This window comes from Hylaeus volcanicus, chromosome 8, assembly GCF_026283585.1.
Source record: "Hylaeus volcanicus isolate JK05 chromosome 8, UHH_iyHylVolc1.0_haploid, whole genome shotgun sequence".
NCBI classification, from domain to species: Eukaryota; Metazoa; Arthropoda; class Insecta; order Hymenoptera; family Colletidae; genus Hylaeus; species Hylaeus volcanicus.
In genome coordinates this window covers 3,574,623-3,592,045 of record NC_071983.1, presented here as the reverse complement: position 1 = coordinate 3,592,045, position 17,423 = coordinate 3,574,623, and the positions used below count along the sequence as shown (strand labels likewise).

At 46.3% G+C, this 17,423-nt stretch overlaps 1 protein-coding gene across 1 annotated transcript in view; it reads left to right on the top strand.

The window, feature by feature from the left end:
* The window catches only part of LOC128881671 (uncharacterized), a 113,142-nt gene that overhangs the window by 14,921 nt on the left and 80,798 nt on the right, over positions 1-17,423 (top strand). The window contains exons 2-17 of the mRNA XM_054132961.1: positions 9,210-9,265; positions 9,555-9,750; positions 10,677-10,781; positions 11,738-11,854; positions 12,106-12,353; positions 12,930-13,179; positions 13,686-13,931; positions 14,018-14,137; positions 14,749-14,882; positions 14,963-15,200; positions 15,314-15,436; positions 15,584-15,718; positions 15,825-16,058; positions 16,148-16,663; positions 16,850-17,035; positions 17,112-17,363. Of these exons, the coding sequence (XP_053988936.1) occupies positions 9,210-9,265; positions 9,555-9,750; positions 10,677-10,781; positions 11,738-11,854; positions 12,106-12,353; positions 12,930-13,179; positions 13,686-13,931; positions 14,018-14,137; positions 14,749-14,882; positions 14,963-15,200; positions 15,314-15,436; positions 15,584-15,718; positions 15,825-16,058; positions 16,148-16,663; positions 16,850-17,035; positions 17,112-17,363 (3,156 nt within the window). The remainder of the gene's footprint in view (positions 1-9,209; positions 9,266-9,554; positions 9,751-10,676; positions 10,782-11,737; positions 11,855-12,105; positions 12,354-12,929; positions 13,180-13,685; positions 13,932-14,017; positions 14,138-14,748; positions 14,883-14,962; positions 15,201-15,313; positions 15,437-15,583; positions 15,719-15,824; positions 16,059-16,147; positions 16,664-16,849; positions 17,036-17,111; positions 17,364-17,423) is intronic.

Below are 17,423 nucleotides of genomic sequence, written 5' to 3'. Positions count from 1 at the left end.
GGTGAATTTTCGCAACGATCAATTTGTTCGCTTAACAATCGGCAACACGTGTTAGACGGCGATCAGGAAAATTGCTGTAATTTACCGTTTTGCAGTAGTCATCCAGGCGTGCGTACGCGGTTCTTCAAAACCGATAATAACGCCGCCGTTTCTGCGTCGAGACGTGTATCCTAAGTGGTCCATCGAGCAACGACGCGAGTTATTATCTGGCACTTTGTTTCGCGGTATGGTCGTTGCTCGCTTACGATTTCAATTCTCTGATTCCATGGTTATCTAGAAGTCGAAGACATTGTCTCATAGAACAAACGATTCTCTTTCGGATGATGTATGATTAGAATGTGCAAGAATCTACAAAATGCACACGGTATAATATAAAAAAAAATATGGAAAGTAAAGTTCGTATTATATTTGCAGAGTAAAGTAAATTCCTATTTACGTAGGTTTAATTTTTGTAGGTAGATTCGCAAAGATTTTATTTCACATAAACGTTCGCAGTCTGTTTATTACGTTTCGTATCGAATAATATTCCTTTGCGCGTGCCGTTTTGAATTCGAATCCCGATATAAACGGCCACGGGATATCTAGCAACTAGGAATTCTCCTTCTCCTCGCGTAGATCTCGTGCAGTCGATAATTCATCGCCCGTTACCGTTACAATAAAACTCGCGTGCTCGTTACGCGGTAATGAAACTCGCTGCGCCTATTATGCGAATAACCGGTGACACGTTTACCGAGTGCGCGCCGTAAGCAGCCCGGAGAGTTCAATGCTTGCAACAGACAGCGCGTGCAATGTCGGAGCCCATTACGAACGTGTCACCGGTCTTTCCATATTTAGGGAAAGCATCCGTTAAGTCATTGCGCGCGTAGACGTGGAAAAATCCTCGTCAGAGGGGAAAACGAGAAGAAAGGAAACTCGATCCTCGGGAACGATCGCCTCGTGCAACGTCGGATCAAGGTTTCGCAAGCCCCTGGACGTTACAGTAATATCTTCGAAGAGGAAGAAACTTGGAGAGAAATTCAATTTATTTTCAACTTTTGTAGGAAAATATTTTTAATAACTACATCATTCGAGATATATTTCGAGATATCCTATATTCACTTAAACAAGACGCTCTGAAAAGGTTGCCAAACAAAATGGTGCCTATGCAATTCGATAAATATATATCAAAATTCAAACGTGCCTTTGAATTTTTCTTAAAAATTGCCGCGAACTTCCTGGACAACCCAATGTGCCTAAAGTGTTTCGTCAGGGTGCTGCAAAGAATAGCAAGATCTTCGTGTAAGATTCAAAACTTCGAACTTCGATCTTTACTTTATCCTACGCGGTTTTTGTCACAAAGATTCCCACGGAGTAACTGGAACACCATACCGTTACCGCGATCTTGCGTGCGTGGGAAAAAATCGCGCGCGATTCACGCGAGAAAATCGTTACGTTCAATATGGCAGATAGCGCGATCGTCGGGCGGTCGCAGCGGCAATAAACTGGACACCAGAGGGGGAAGAATGATCGTTAACGATACGATTCGATCATCGAGTATTACCCGGGACGTCTCTATCCGCGGGAGCGACTCCGCTGGAATTTCGTCGTGGCTCTTCAAACTATTCAACGACGATAATAATTGGTGGTTTTACGCCGCTTGGGTAATTAACGTTACGCGACGTCGTCTATCGCTGCGCTGCTATCACGCCTGATAAGTTTGAGGATTACGAGCCGGCGCTCCGTCGTTTCCCCATGGGGGTCGTAGCGTCGAGCAATCTAATCGAAACAAAATAACAATTTCTTATCCGTATACCTCTCGTTGCACAATTATTTTATATACCCGCCGTTAAATTACCCTCGGTGTTAATAATGAAATTGGAGAGGTACGATTCGGAAACCGATACGCGTTGGGTAACGTTCTTCCACCGGCTCGATAGGAATCTTACTATCCCGAGGGAATCAGAGTGTGAAATTCTCCTCTCTTCATGAATTAACATCGCGGATGAAAATGGCGATGCACGCGTACGAACCGGGGACGGGTAGAATTTTACTCCAGTTACGTGCTCGAGCTGGAAAAATTGATATTCGTGCAAAATATGACCCGTTGGTTTTGAACGAAATAGGTCGTGCATCTCCCACGTTGGACGGTTTCTCATCTTTGATACAAAATAAGCAGTTACAATCGACCCGATGTTCTACATAGCACACCACGTTACTCGAGGAATTCCCATGGGGTATTACAGTTAACGACGACGGTTTATGATTCCATCGAGTCACCATCGAAGCTCGTCCGTTCCCGATCGAGGTCAAAGACATGGAACCTTGGCTCTCGTTCGCCGAGACGTCTTCGCGTCCTGCGCATGCCATCTGGATTTTCCTCGATCATCTCCTGTCCCACGCGCGAATCCGTGGATTTCTTTCGATTCGCCGACGCACTTATTCACCGAGCGTCGTCGCCTTGCCGTTCTAAACATGGTGTTTCGCGTCGTACGCGCGTCGTTTGCTCGGTGACGCGTTACACCATCGCGGGAGCCCGAGAGAAAATGGCACTTGCACACCTGAACCAAACAGGAAATCGAATGGTAAACGTAATCGAATGTAATTAAATTAACCCCTTGCCGTACTTTCACGCGTCAGGCTCGTGGTATAAATTTTTTACCAAACATGTTTATCAGAAGTCGGACTCAACGTGTTATCGATGAGGCAATCGCTAGCCAGGATCACTTCGTCGTGCGATGGACCAAAGGCGATAGGTCAGATGTTCGAGGAACAAGAACAGAGTAATTGTTCTCCGAGTTGAACGCACCCTGGAGAATTTCGATCGCTTCGGGACGATCGTGCGACGGAACCGTTCGTTTCATTCGGATGATGCCCGCGTTACGACGGACCTTTACTGTTAGGCTTTGCAACGCTGTTGCTATTTTACGATGCGGAGCATCTCTTCCACTGGATCGTAATACCGCGGGCCCCACGCAAAATCTGAGGGGAACGTAACGGTATACACCGAGCGCGTACGCGAACTCCTGTTTGGCGGCCACGACGATCCGCGCTGGATTTATTTACGCTGATGCGCGCTAGATCGGATGTAGTAAAGCGTTGTTCCCGTGTAACAGACTGTAGCGATTTATCTAAGACGGTGTACAGTTTCACGGCCATTTTCTGCCGCTGGGAATATGTACCTTTTACTGTACGTGAATTTTCTTCCACTTGTTCTCTTGGTTACTTTATAGAAATATTTCGCAATCTCCGGACGCATCCAACGACGTTTCGCGATTCACGCACCTGTCCACTTTGCGTTGAGAGTACGCAGCGAAGTTATTCAAACTTCGCGGCCTTGAGCGTCCCTCGCGGAGGAACCATAATCGATTCGACGCGCGAACACGAAGACGATGTTTCGCACGCGATGCAAGCAACGACTCGTTTTCGGGCAACGAGTGTACAGGAGAGCGATCAACGTTCTGTGACCGAGGCTGCCCATAGAATTAATTTGCTTGGTGCAACGCGGAGATAAATGTTTCATTAGCATTTCGTCGGTGACGCAAACCTCGTTAAACAATGGTTGGCAGGTTTCGGTTCGCGATCGTTCTCCACGTTTCTGTTAGGCTTCGTTGGTAATTTTTTTTTTTCTCCGAAGAGGAAACATTTGGAAAAAATATTTCAACTTCAGAGGAGAATAATTTACAGGTGATTGTATTCCGAAATGGGAGACTCTTATTTTTTTCTTTCTTTTAAACAAGTTTCCAGGTCTAGAAAGTTCTGAATTATATAGTCGCGTGTAGGAAGAAATGAATTTTGAAATTGAGAGCGACAGTTGAGCGACAGACGCGAGCGAGACAATAAAGATGACGAATCCAACGCATCCAATTTACCTACTTGTCGAGTTCACTGAAAATCATGCAAAAAAATGTCAAGCTATACGAGGAACAAAGAATGAGATACTCAACGTTTCGTTATGGGTCAAATGCCACCCTGGTACCGTCGTCGTGTAGTTTATGCCATTTTAAGCTACCTGTGCTCACGCCACAGTCCGTTCGCCACCAATCTCCCAGTCTACGGTTCACCAGTTACCAATAGAGATTCGATTGTTCTGCTAAACAATAAAAAATGGAGCAAGTTTCCAGCAACCTTTCAAACAATCGTCCGTAATAGCTCGATAAAATTCAGAAAAAACGCTCTAGTTTTTCCCCGTCGTCTAATTATACTTACATTTAGGCGGAAAAGCCGGAATTAATTTGATGATCGAGCATGAGCGATGAGAGGCCCACGCGCGTTACGCCAGTTTCGTTTGTACTACGTTAACCCAAAGAACTTTCACTTCGCAACGGAATAATTCTGTCTCGCCTCGCTCGCCGCTCTCTCGTTACCTGATGGTGGGCGTAAGTTTCAGTCCCGAATCCACTCTCGTTGGCTTTTATACTTTGTTGATTCACGCCGGATGTTGCCACAGCCGTGTACCGATGGACGTCGGATCGTGCTCGGAATAGGAACTTCCCCGAAGCACTGCGAACTGCGAGACGAGTCCAACGAACGCTCATCCTTAAGACTTCCTCCTTCTTTTAATACATAGAAAACACTTGTTCGACGTTCCAAGTTTGCAAGACGAACCTATGCGAGCCGTTCACGTACGAATATGGCCAGATGGTTCGTTGGAGAAATTTTTACTTGATCTGAAAATGTTCTGATAGCTGTAACAGATCAATAGGCTGTTCATATCTATCGAAAGGCTTCCAAGGATATGAAAATGACGCGGTTATTCCAAGCTCAGGATGTCGACCTGAGCTTCCTCCATGCTCGAGCATCGTTATGAAATGACGTTAATTAGTGCAAAGCGACTGGCACCACGGGAATGGAAGCAATTCGCGCAGAGGCACCGCAAATTACACGAATTACCGCGGCGATTATGTCAAATCTTAGCAGATGTCAGGGTCATTGCTTCGAAGGTATGATTACACGGTTGTTAGACAACAGGAAATCGAGGAAATCGAGTGCGATAGGATTACCTTGGTGTTTGATGGTTACAGAGAGGGATAATTATTCAATTAAAACTGTCCTCGTGAAAAATATATCCATCCGAAAGAGTTTAGGAGTTGAGATTTTATTTCTGTAAAGACAGTCTCCATCCACTCTCTCGGCGAGCACGATTAAAATAGCAGCCTCCTTTCACGCGATTCGAAATGTCATTTCATCTGCAAAATCAACCCAACGCTTATTTTATTATTCAGGTAAAATTTCTGGTTTCCTCGTGCGCGAAGGTCGTCGATTGGATCAATGTGTGGGATATATGGCAAAATTTCAATGAATTTAATATATGCAACGACTGCATTTCTCCTTCGTTCATGCTAATCAAGCTTGTTCGTTTCATCAACGGATACGTGTGCTTGGAGAGAGAAAGCTCCAACGACGCGCAATTTTTACCGTTAAAATAGCACAGCCATTAATAAATATTCATACGCGGTTGCAGGTGTGAGTTCATCTTCGTATCCCCGCGGTCTCGTCGATGAGAGGGCGACCAACGTAATAATTAAGGCTCTATTTCAAGCTCGACGTCTCTCATTAAACGTCTAACTGTATCTTCTCTTCAACCATCGAAATTTACTATCTTTCAAGAAAAGTTGCTTGCTGTCGAACACTGGTCGAACTGCTTACGGTTTCGAGACTCCATCTCTCGAACGCGGAAACATTAAACTTTCTTAATAATAGCATTCTTGAACTTAGTTTTGTCGAATGAATCTCGGGGAACAATCCAAAACCAATCGGTTAAATAAAAATGTCAAGGTTACTTCGAATCCTTTTACGGATCGGGACGCGTGGGACGTCCCCTTTCCTTTGACAAGGAAAAATAGTAGAAGTTGTCGAGACAAGATGTACCAAATAACATCTAAACACTTTCACGGCGCCGCTCCGGCAACGCAAGCTTCCATAAACTGAGAAGAACGTGGGCGACGCGATAGAGAAGAAATCCGTGGATCTAGAACAGTGTTTCTCAAACTGCGATCACACAAGCTAAGCCAATTTTCGTCATATTAATTCGTCTACGTTAAAAATTTCAAGTTAAAAAACTCCCCAGCACTCCACTTCGCGATGAGTTTGAGAAACACTGATTTGGAGTGTCTATCCTACGATCCAGGATCGTTATCCTTGATGCAGACGTCTAGCGCAAGATAATTAAATCGATCGGTTAAGTCATCGGCAATGTCCGCGACCACGTTCGCCGTATGACGAAATCGCGATTCGATTATCGCTGGATATATATGGAGGGAAATCTGGGTAGGAAGTCGAGCGACGGATTCTTATTTTTTGGGTCCTTTTGATCGAGGTCCTCTCGAGGTCCTGCGTTCGATCGAACAGCGATTCGAGAACGAGAGAAAGGACGATCGAGAGAATTGGAAGGAAGTAGGCCATGGAAAATCACTTTGGCGAATTTTGCATTAACCCGTTCTATCTTCTCGATGGGTTTCGCAACTTGCCGCGTGGGAGTCTCTCGTTGCTGCTACTGGGAGAATATATACACGCGCGTGTGACGTGTGTGCGACGCCGACTAATTGATAGGTTTTGTCATCGTTTCCTTCTGTTTGCGTACCGGATGATATCATTGACACGGTAACACATTTCTCGCAGATACCCTTACCGAGCGACGCGACAATGTTGCGAGCGCTATTTGCATAAATGCGCGTCGAATGGGGGTGACATCGAGTTAGGTGTAAAGCGTATCTCTGCGAACGAGGGACAGGTGAAGCATAGGTACTTTTTATGCCGCGGTAATTGAGCGTTAATTAACTCCGTGCTACTACAATTTTTGTTATTGAAATATCACCTGCGTATTACTGGTACCAAGTGGCGATCGCTTCCGCGAGCGTGGGTCGCACGAAGTTGCGGAAATGCCACGGTATCGGTGCATCTGAAATTCGTCGGCGGGGCGGCCAATTTCCGTAACGAAAATGCAATTCCCAAGGACGGGGCAGGTCTAGTCCGTTCGCCAGCTGTTCAGCTGGTATAGTTCGTTGCTCACGAGTTGGCGAGGTAGTTCGATCGGCTGTCGAATTTTCGGTATTGGTCGAGGCAAAAGCTACCGCGTGACTTCCGGTTTCCTCTGTCCTCTCAGTCTCCTCTAGTTTTGGGTACCCTCGCCAACTATCCAGCAACCGACGATACTTGCCGAGGAATTACGGATACGAGAAGGAACTGTAGGACGGTCCTAGCTGTTGCGGGGGGAGGGTGGAGGGGGGGGGGGAGGTAGAAGAGCCACAGGTGCATCGCACTCGCACGCCCTCCTTTATTACGTTCCTCTGCATCTCCCGTCTTTCTCTTTTCCGTCCCTCTCGCTCGCTCCTCGACCCTATGCTCGTTAGCGACGGCCTCAACACGCCTTCGGTATCATTCGAAACATTAACCGAATGTAAATTCAACTTACGCTCGGTGCTTCATTCGCGACACATAGGTTATCGTCGACTCCATCGAAAATTCGTGTAGAATAAAAAGATTTCCAAATTTCATTCGCGACAACTCCTTCTATGGTACGGCTGTAAAGTACACGTTAAGCGAGAAATCGTGCATTATACGGTCAGCCTCCGACACAGCTCCCCCTTTGACGAGGATAAAACGGAGCAGAGGCAAAGAGTACGCATAGTCAACGAGGATGATTTCTCAGTCAGCAACTGTCCACGCGAGTCCAGCGCAGAGATACATATAATATCTTCGAGTCCTTGCGGGATGACAATTCCTTTCTGGGAGAGACTTCCCGAGTCACCGCGTCTACAACAAATCTTTACGAAGATCAAGGCTGAATCGCTTGAAAACTCGCAAGGCCTCGAATCCCCATCGCTACTCATGGACATGCTCTTTCCTTCTCCCCTTCCCCACGTTCCACCTCTTTTCACTAGTTACTTCGTTTTTGTCTCCTCGGACTCGTTGCTCTTCTCCCGCCAGCACTCGATCCCTCTTCGGTGTTTTCCTCCGCGATCCTCGTTTTTCCTACCTTCGTATCCTTCTCCAGGGCCTTTTTCCTCGTTGTTTTTCTCGTCCTTCTGCGTTCCACTTGCTCGTTCCCCTAATTGTCCTCCTCTTTTTCCCTTCGACGTTCCATCGAGCTTCCCTTCGCCTCGGGTTCGTTCTCCGACGAACCCGACCGTTCTTCTTGCTCCTTCCTTCTTACCGGATACCTCCTCCACCATTCAATGATAGATAATGAATAAAACCGACGCGTAGCAATTTATTTGCGACGGAAAGTGATTTGTAAAACGACAACTCCTAAGCCGAGAAAACCGTGAACATCGTGCTGTTCAGAATGACGTTGTGTGACCCTTCCTGCCTAGGTCGCATGGGTGCGTCCATTCGCCGTATGTAAAGGCGTCTTCCGCGAATCGCGTGCGCTCGTGGCCCCTGAAAATCGTGCTTCCGGTGTCGTCCACATTCGCAAGGAATTCCTCCGCTGGAAAAGACGCAGTTTCCTCGATCCTTTAGAAATTAAATACACCTTATCTTCCTTCTTCGCTGAATCCATAAACCACTCGCCTGCTCCATTAGATCTAATTTCTTTTGCCCTCCTGCAATCATCTTAACAAAAAAATAAACCACCACCGATTATTATACAAGAGAAAATACCGGATCTCTACTCATTTTCTCTGCCTCCAGAGCCGACAGTTTCGCGTTATGCAACGCATAGCCCGAGCCGTCGTTTCCTACGACCAGGTTCTTGAATATCAAAACACCGCGTAACCAGGAAATTGGGTTTGTAGGGCCCAGGGCTAAGGTAAGCCGATACGGTTAGGGTTTGTTTGTGTAGGGGTTCGTGGATGCCGACGTGCCACCGGTATGTCAGTCGAACAGGTGTTCTCGCGTCGGTTCCCTTGTTTCGTTCGGCAAAAACGGACGCGTGGTTTCTTGCTGCTCCGACTCGCTACTCTTTTCACCTATTCGCCGTCGAGGAAGTCCGTTGTTTTCGTCGACGATGCTCCTAGGAACTCGTCCAACGTTTTCCTGGGACGTCGCGCACGAGTGATTCTAAAAATCTTGTTTGCTCTCGCGCGAAGGGCGATCGCTCGAGCGAGACCGTCGTATGATGGATGATGACGTAATTGAACGAACGTAATTCAGGAAACCGTCGAAAGAACGACGGGCGTGTTGGGCACCGCGCAAGTGTCGTAACGATAATCGAATTCCATCGCGCGCTTTTTGCCAATCGACAATTTTATCGTCGCGTGAATCTAACCGAGCGCTTCTCTCTGTTGCAGCCAAGATGAAACATCTTTGGCCGTTGGTGGCGTGGATACTTCTATCTCTGTGTCCAGTGAGTACTCGTCGTCTGTATCTGATCTAAAATTAAATATTTAATATATAAAATTAAATACATACGTAATATTTGTAGCTTCCGAAAGATTGTCGCATCTGTCATCAGCTTGTTGCCAACGTTTCGCAAACGTTGCTAACAGTACCAGAGCTGAGAGTGTCGGAGCTATCGATAATCCTTACTTTTATTTTGTAACAACTAATCAGAAAACAACGCGATATCAATTACATAGCGATAAGGATTAACGTCTGGGATCCTTGAATAATAACATTTCCAATGTGTTATCCAGGCCGAATCACTCAGGGGACTCGGCCGTGGATCGAGGAGAGAAGTGTTCTTTCTGAACCTCGAAGACGGCTACTTCGGCTGCCAGGTGAACGAGTCGACGGACGTTCTGCAGCTCTTGGAGCTGTCCAAGCTGTGTGATGGCAACGTCGACTGTTTCCAGGGCACGGACGAGCAACGCGACAAATTGAAGTGCACAGGTGAGTCTCGGAAACGATCTGGTGCACAGGAGAGGCTCGTACGGAAGAGTGCGTCGTCGTGCGACCACCGAGGAAGGGAACAAGCGCGTATCGTCGTTGTGCGACTCGGTTTTGCTACCGTTACTATCTTCGTAGCTTCTTTTCTCGTCATTCCTTTGTTCAAATCATCGTTTCACGACGTAAAGTTCTACAAATTCTAGACAAATTTCCAAATGCATTTTTCAGATCGCGTTAATCGATAAATCGTAATCTATTATTGAAATATTTAATATAAAATAGGCGTACAACGAGTTGCTATTATACATAGTTACCTTCCGGTCCTTTCCGGCCAGTAATTTTTTTACGGTTGTAATCAACACTCGACGGCCTACCGTACTAGGAAGAAATTAATTGCATATCTTTGCATATTTTAGGTGCAGACACGGCGTTGCTCTAAAAACTTAACGTTAATTACTTCAAACTAAAACTACGAAGTACGAAACGCGTATTGCGGTACCGAGCGTAATTGCGTTTCTGAACCTTCGTTCTTCGAACGTGATCGATCTCCACCATTGATTTTCATTCACTTCCCATCGTTGCTCGCGCTCCCGCGTAATCGAAGGTTCCTCGTCTCATTACCCAGACGATGAGAACGTTGCGCAATCGCTGGGAAACGAATTACTCATCGTAATCGACAGTTTTTAAACTCGCGCGTTGCGTAGTGGTCTCTTCCCTCGATGAGTCAGGAATTTATCGTTAGATCAATGAATATGCGGTGCAACGTGTTGATTTTTTCAATTCAGGGAAGACACCTTCCTTCTCTTGTAGCGATACGTGAGAATAATCCTTCATTTTTATCAGAGATTAATGTACTCCTAGTTAGGTTCTATGCTCATTAATTACCAAGCTAATGATTGTTCCCTTATTTTTTTTTTTGTTAATCGCAGATGACTGTACAAAAGAGGACGGGACCAGATGCTTCAACGGCGTTTGCTTGGATTCCGTTTGTCATTGCAACGACGGTTTTGGTGGTTGCAACTGTCAAGTGCCAGGTTGGTATCCTTTTTGCTATAACAAGTCGACAATTCAACCTTGTCGAAACTGGAAACGATTTGGTTTCTTCTTTTAATCACAGTGAACAAACAAATAATGAGTTACCGTTCATATCATCGTATCTTTACATCGATGCCTACAATTAATACTGTATGTCCTTCCACGTATCTTCTACATCTTCATACCACGTTAAGAATTCCTGGCCTTCTTCAAATCACTCGAGCAGTATATTTTTCTCACCAGAGAACGATATCATCGTGTTTCGTAATATTAACAAATTATAATACAATGGCAATGTTTAATTGCAATACCAACCAGATGCAATCGTTAAGGAAATTTATTTATATTATTCTCCGTGATATTTTCTATATTCTGAGGTCGATTTTTGATTAAATGATTGAAATTTGTTTAACGTACTTCGACCCATGTCGAGCGAGCATCTTTTAGTCGGTTCAGTGGATGCTACGTGCTCCCCCAAGACTCGAACCCTTCGTTCGACAACTTGAAGCGTCCTCGGATGTCATAAATTAATCGATGCGTGAAAAACAGCGAGTGTAAATAGAGGGAAGGCGCAAAAAAAAAAAAAACAATTAAGGAACAAGGGTGCCTCTGCATCCTCTTCTCGCGTGAGCCAGCATCGGCTAACGCCGGGTTCGGTAGCCGAATCACGGGGTTTTGAATTTCACACCGCTGGAGTGTGTCCCGAAGGTAGTTCACTGTATCGTTTCCACGATCGACCACACCTGTTCACGCTAATTCCTTGCTCGACAGCTACCGTTCGAATATTTTAGCCACGAACACCGTTACGTTTCGCGTCTGCCAAGTTGTCGCGACAATAAAACCTGGCTTGTCGAGCAATCTGTATATTTCTGTTGTCTGTACAATCGAAAAGAATGCAGCGCGATAGCTGCAGTTATTCGAGCATGTATAGTTGAAAAGCGAAAATGGTTTACAGATGAAAACGAGTGCAAGTACCGCCCCTGTGATATATTCGCGCATTGCACGAATACCCTAGGTAGCTTTCAATGTTCCTGTTTCCCTGGCTACCGAGGCGACGGCTTCTACTGCGAAGGTACGTAACAACGCTTGTAAACATATCAATCTCGAGACAAAATCTCAGCACCTGAAATTTATGATGCGCGAACACGTAGTCGTTCGACGTGAAAGATTATTCGGAAAGCGCATCCGATGTAGAATTTGTCCGTCAGGATTCAAAACGTATTCCAAGATGTTTTCCCCGTCGTCATAGTAATTCTTTTCGCGCGGTTCATTCGTCGAGCCTGTTATTTACCGCGAATGCGCTCCGTTTCCTGTTCATGGTAGACATCAACGAGTGCGATAACCCAGCGTTCGCCGCGAGATGCGTGGAGAACGCGGAGTGCTGCAACCTCCCGTCCAACTTCCTGTGTAAGTGCAAGTCGGGTTACATTGGCGACGGTGAGGTGCACTGCGAGGACGTAAACGAATGCACGGTGCCTGGTGCGTGCGCGGATAATTCCATCTGCCACAACATCCCTGGCAATTATACTTGCGCGTGTCAAGATGGCTTCACGGGAGACCCTTACGAAAGCGTGAGTGCGAGATGTTTATTCAACCTTCTTACCTGAAATTTATTCGGAACATATTTTTTTAAATTTCTATGAATTAACAAATATATAAATACAGGTTTTCATTCGAGTAGCTGAAGCACAAGTGTCACGAACTTTAGAACTCCTGATACACACATATATTCGTTAATTCATGAATTATGAATTTAGATTTAAAGAATTTCTTTGAAGGTATGTTAAAGGAATGTCATATATATTAGAAAACCGAATGACTTACTACGGGTATTTATTCCATATGTTACTTTTAGCGTTATAATTAAATTCTTAGAATTTATCTTGATTAATGATTATCACTTAGAACGAACAGCAACTTGTTTCACAGTTCTTGAGTCTAAATTAGAACGTTCTGTACTAATTGCTATTTGTAGCATGCAGCATGTAGGGGCGTTAAGAACACGCTGTTCATTTGTAGCTTAATTGAATTGTTCATTCCGCGTACGTTGGCCGTTATATCGTCAAAATGAACCCGAAACTTTTTGTACGAAAGTACACGGAGAATACAACGAGCGCCGCGTGTAAATGCATAACGATCCTGTTTAGTGCGTCGACATAAACGAATGCGAATACGCTGGTGCTTGCGGGAGGGATGCCCTGTGCGTGAACTTGCCCGGTGGCCACAAGTGCGAGTGTCCCGAGGGCTTTAACGGCAATCCCGAGGAAGAATGCGTGGACATCGACGAGTGCGCTCGCAGCCCTTGCGGTCGTTCAGCTCACTGCACAAACGTGCACGGCAGTTTCCGCTGCTCATGCCCGGAAGGAATGAGCGGCGATCCTTGGACGGGCTGTCACGGTGAGTAACGCGATTCCTAATTATCCGAAACATTATTAGGGCTCTTCTCCCGACTGTGGCTACAACGAATTAGCATTCAATTACTTCGAGCCTCCACATTCTCGAACTGGTAAGTCGAACCGCGGAAAGAATCCACGTACGAAACTTCTAACGCTAAATACTTGGAATAACAGTGTCCACGGTTCGGTAATAATACGGTTCGTGTTAACAAGCAAAGCATCATTTGATAGGGAGCTATAAAGATCGCCCGATGTTCACAGCGCGAGAGACGTTATCGGTCTTTTCGCTTGTAAAATGCTTTCTCGCGATAGCGATCTCCTCCAGAAATTAGCAGTAGACGTTTGTTCATACAATAGCAAGTCCCAGTCGTAAAAGTAACAAGACTAGCGTTAAGATATTCGAGGCTTCCAATTCAGGCGTCATTCGTCGTATGTAATATATCGTCGTCCAATGTGTTAATAACATCATTAACGAGATTAATTTAAACTACTAACCGTTACTAACAGATGTAAACGAGTGCGAGGACGGCGCACCGTGCTCGGCGGACGCCGATTGCGTGAACACAGAGGGTAGTTTCGAGTGCAGATGCCGGGGTGGCTATCAGATGGATCTGAATCGCAATTGCGTGGACGTGAACGAGTGCAGTAGGCCAGACGCGTGCGCTGAGAACGCTAAATGCATCAACGTCCCGGGATCGTACAAGTGCATCTGCCCCCAGGGTTTCATCGGTCAAGGGCTAACATTGTGCGAAAGTCAGTCATTCCCCTAACTCTATACGATGTTCGCTAATAACGTTCGCCTGGTAATCGGTTAATAATACTCATCGTCCCATTAACAGACGTGAACGAATGCGAGGCAAACCCTTGCGGCGAGAACGCCGAGTGCAGCGACACGATCGGCAGTTTTGCGTGCAGCTGCAAAGCGGACTACACGGGCGACCCGTTTAAGGGATGCAGCGGTCAGATATCGAGATTATAGCCTCCCTCTTTCTTCGCGCTCCTTCATATTCTTTGCGCAGGGTGTTACAACAGAGTTTTGTTAATCTAATTTTTGTAATAATTGTACCCTTCTTGTTGTTGATACTATTTTCACGATACACTTTCCTCGCTTCATTCAAGTTTACAAAGCAAATTTATGAAACCCTCTACGGTATCGTTGAAATATTTTCTTTTCTCCTGTACAGACATGATTACTCATAATACTAACCAATTCGTACATGTAGATATTCATTACTAAACAATTACACGTGCAATGCTTCTTTCGAGTGCTTCATGTTGCTTTGTTTTTCGTACGCTGCTGTCGATCCTGACTACCATCGGGATAATTCTAGCTAACACCGTTTTATGTTGGAGATAACGAAAAGAAAAGTTTATTTAACAGCGGCTGGCATGAGAGGAGAACTTACCTCAAGGCCTTCCTTCGAATTGGTACTCTTTTTTCTTAGAATGCCTATTAGATCCTAAGTCAGTATGTTCTTTTGTGTAATGGCATCCTGTACAATTATCTCACTTCTTTCTAGCCTTCTTCTTTAAATATCTTCTTTTAAAAACTATTACAATACCCGACTAGATATCGACGAATGCACGGCGTTGGACAATCCTTGCGGAAGGTACGCCATCTGCAAGAACACGGATCCTGGATACACATGCGACTGTCCGCCGGGGTACAGTGCCAACCCTAGTCCGAAAGTTGCATGCGACCAGGTAATTTCTCTGTTACACTAATTCAAAGAACGATCCAATTCGGACATCTATTCGTAAGTCGCCATTGTCGTGCCTATCAGACCGACGTGACCACTCTGTGCAAATCGAACTTCGACTGCGTGAACAACGCCGAGTGCATCGAAGGCCAGTGCTTCTGCAAGAACGGGTTCAAGGCCGTCGGGGCTGAATGCGTGGATCTCGACGAGTGTCTCTCCAATCCCTGCGGACCGGCGTCTATCTGTACCAACTCTAGAGGAAGCTACCATTGCGAGTGCGAATCCGGTTTCGTTGGAACCCCGCCACACATTCCCTGCAAAGGTAAACCCATCCATTTATTCATTTGCTTCGTTTATAAATCGGACGAACCACCTAGCGAATATATTAATAGAAATCCAGCAGGATTTAAATCTATCGATCTTCTTCTGTCTCAGCACCATGCGACGAAGTGACGTGCGGCGAGCACGCGTTCTGCAAAGCGGACGGCCACGAGGCTTACTGCATATGCGAAGATGGCTGGACGTTCAATCCCAACGACATCGCGGCTGGTTGCGTTGGTAAGAAATTTACACCTTCGATTTACACGAGATCGAGTTTCTAGATACAGGAATCTGCTCGATTTCTAGTTTGCGATAGTGTTTCGAATTTATGTGAAAAGGAGTCGCGTGGGTTGCGAGGATAATTCGAGGTGATTTTGTAAATAGATATAAACGAATGCGACGCGGTAAACGGTCCTTCGGGACGCTGCGGCAAGAACGCGGTCTGCACGAACACCCTTGGCGGCTTTAGTTGCCAATGCAAGCCCGGATACTCTGGAAACGCCTTCAAGCAGTGCATGGGTAAGACACCTGATTTTTTTTTCAACGAATAGTAGTTGCCGTTCGTTGGTCCTGGAAGCGATCTAATTACTCCGTTCGATAAACTCTCTTCGATTTTGAAATATAGACGTGGACGAATGCACGAGACACGACATATGCGGCCACGGTGCTACTTGCGCGAACACGGAGGGTTCTTACACGTGTACCTGTCCGGAAGGTACCATACCGGATCCTGATCCATCCATCAAGTGCGTCGGTATAGTTACTTGCGAGGTTGACGGCGATTGTCCTGGAAATGCCATTTGCGACCCACAGAAACGCTGTCTGTGCCCTGAACCCAACGTTGGAAACGATTGTAGACGTGAGTACTTACAGTCAGTCTCGTAAGTATTCCCTCTATATCTATCGAAGATCAACTGTATTATCGTTACTATTCGCTCATCGAATCAGATCCCTGCGAGGACCTGTCCTGCGGACCAAACGCTCACTGCATGCTGTCCAACGACGTGGCGACGTGTCTCTGTCGCAACGGCTACACAGGAAAGCCTGGAGTGAAGGGCGGCTGCAGAGACATCGACGAGTGCGTCATCAATCCGTGTCCTCAGGGCGCGATTTGTAACAACGAGCCAGGCTCGTTCTCCTGTCAATGTCCCAGCGGCACCACGGGAGATCCTTACAACGGCGGATGCCAAGAGTCGAAGGCCCCTCACGTCTGCGGGCCCAGCACCCCGTGTCCAGCTGGGGAACAGTGCATCAAGGACGAGTTCGTCGGCAGCAGCGTATGCATCTGTCAACGGGGCTACACGCGCGACCACGAGACAGGCAAATGCAGGGACATCAACGAGTGCATGGAGCTCAGGGAGAAGCCTGCGTGCGGGGTCAACGCCATTTGCAAGAATCTACCCGGTAGCTACGAGTGCCAGTGCCCGCCCGGGTTCAATGGAAATCCATTCTCGCTATGCGAAGGTGAGGTTTACGGAGGAACTGCGAGTCTGGTCTTGGAAGTCCTTTCTGAACAATTTTAGTTCTGCGATAAGGTGTACACAGTCAATAACATTAACGTATACATTTATAAATACATCGATATATTCATAGAAACCTAGACTCGAAAACTAAGTAAGCGATAATCACTAACGTTCGCGTCGATTACAGAATGCAACAGCATCGAATGCCAGTGTCAGCCACCGTACAAGATCGTGAAAGGCAAGTGTATGTTGGCTGGCTGCTCCAAGGGTGAGAAGTGTCCAAGCGGAGCCGAGTGTATAACGATAGCAGGCGGAGTCAGCTACTGTGCTTGTCCCAAGGGCTACACTACCAAGACCGATGGTTCTTGCGAGGGTTCGTACTCAAATCTCCGCTTTATCCTCCGATCCTTGGACTCCTTCCGAATGACCTTTAATTTTCCAATTCGCAGACATAAACGAATGCATCGTTGGACACCAAGTCTGCGGCTACGGAGCCGAGTGCTTGAACCAACCAGGCTCCTACCAATGCGTCTGTCCACACGGCTATGGCGGCGATCCCTACAATGGTCTCTGCTCTCCAGCGCAGAAAAGGTGCACCAACGATAACGAGTGCAGAGCGAACGAGAAGTGCGTGCAACCGGGTGAATGCGTTTGCCCACCACCGTTTTACTCGGACGCTCTCGATGGGAACCTTTGCAAGAGTGAGTGTCCCTGTAAACAATTTTTCAATCATTAACGATATCACTGCCAGACTAATACTT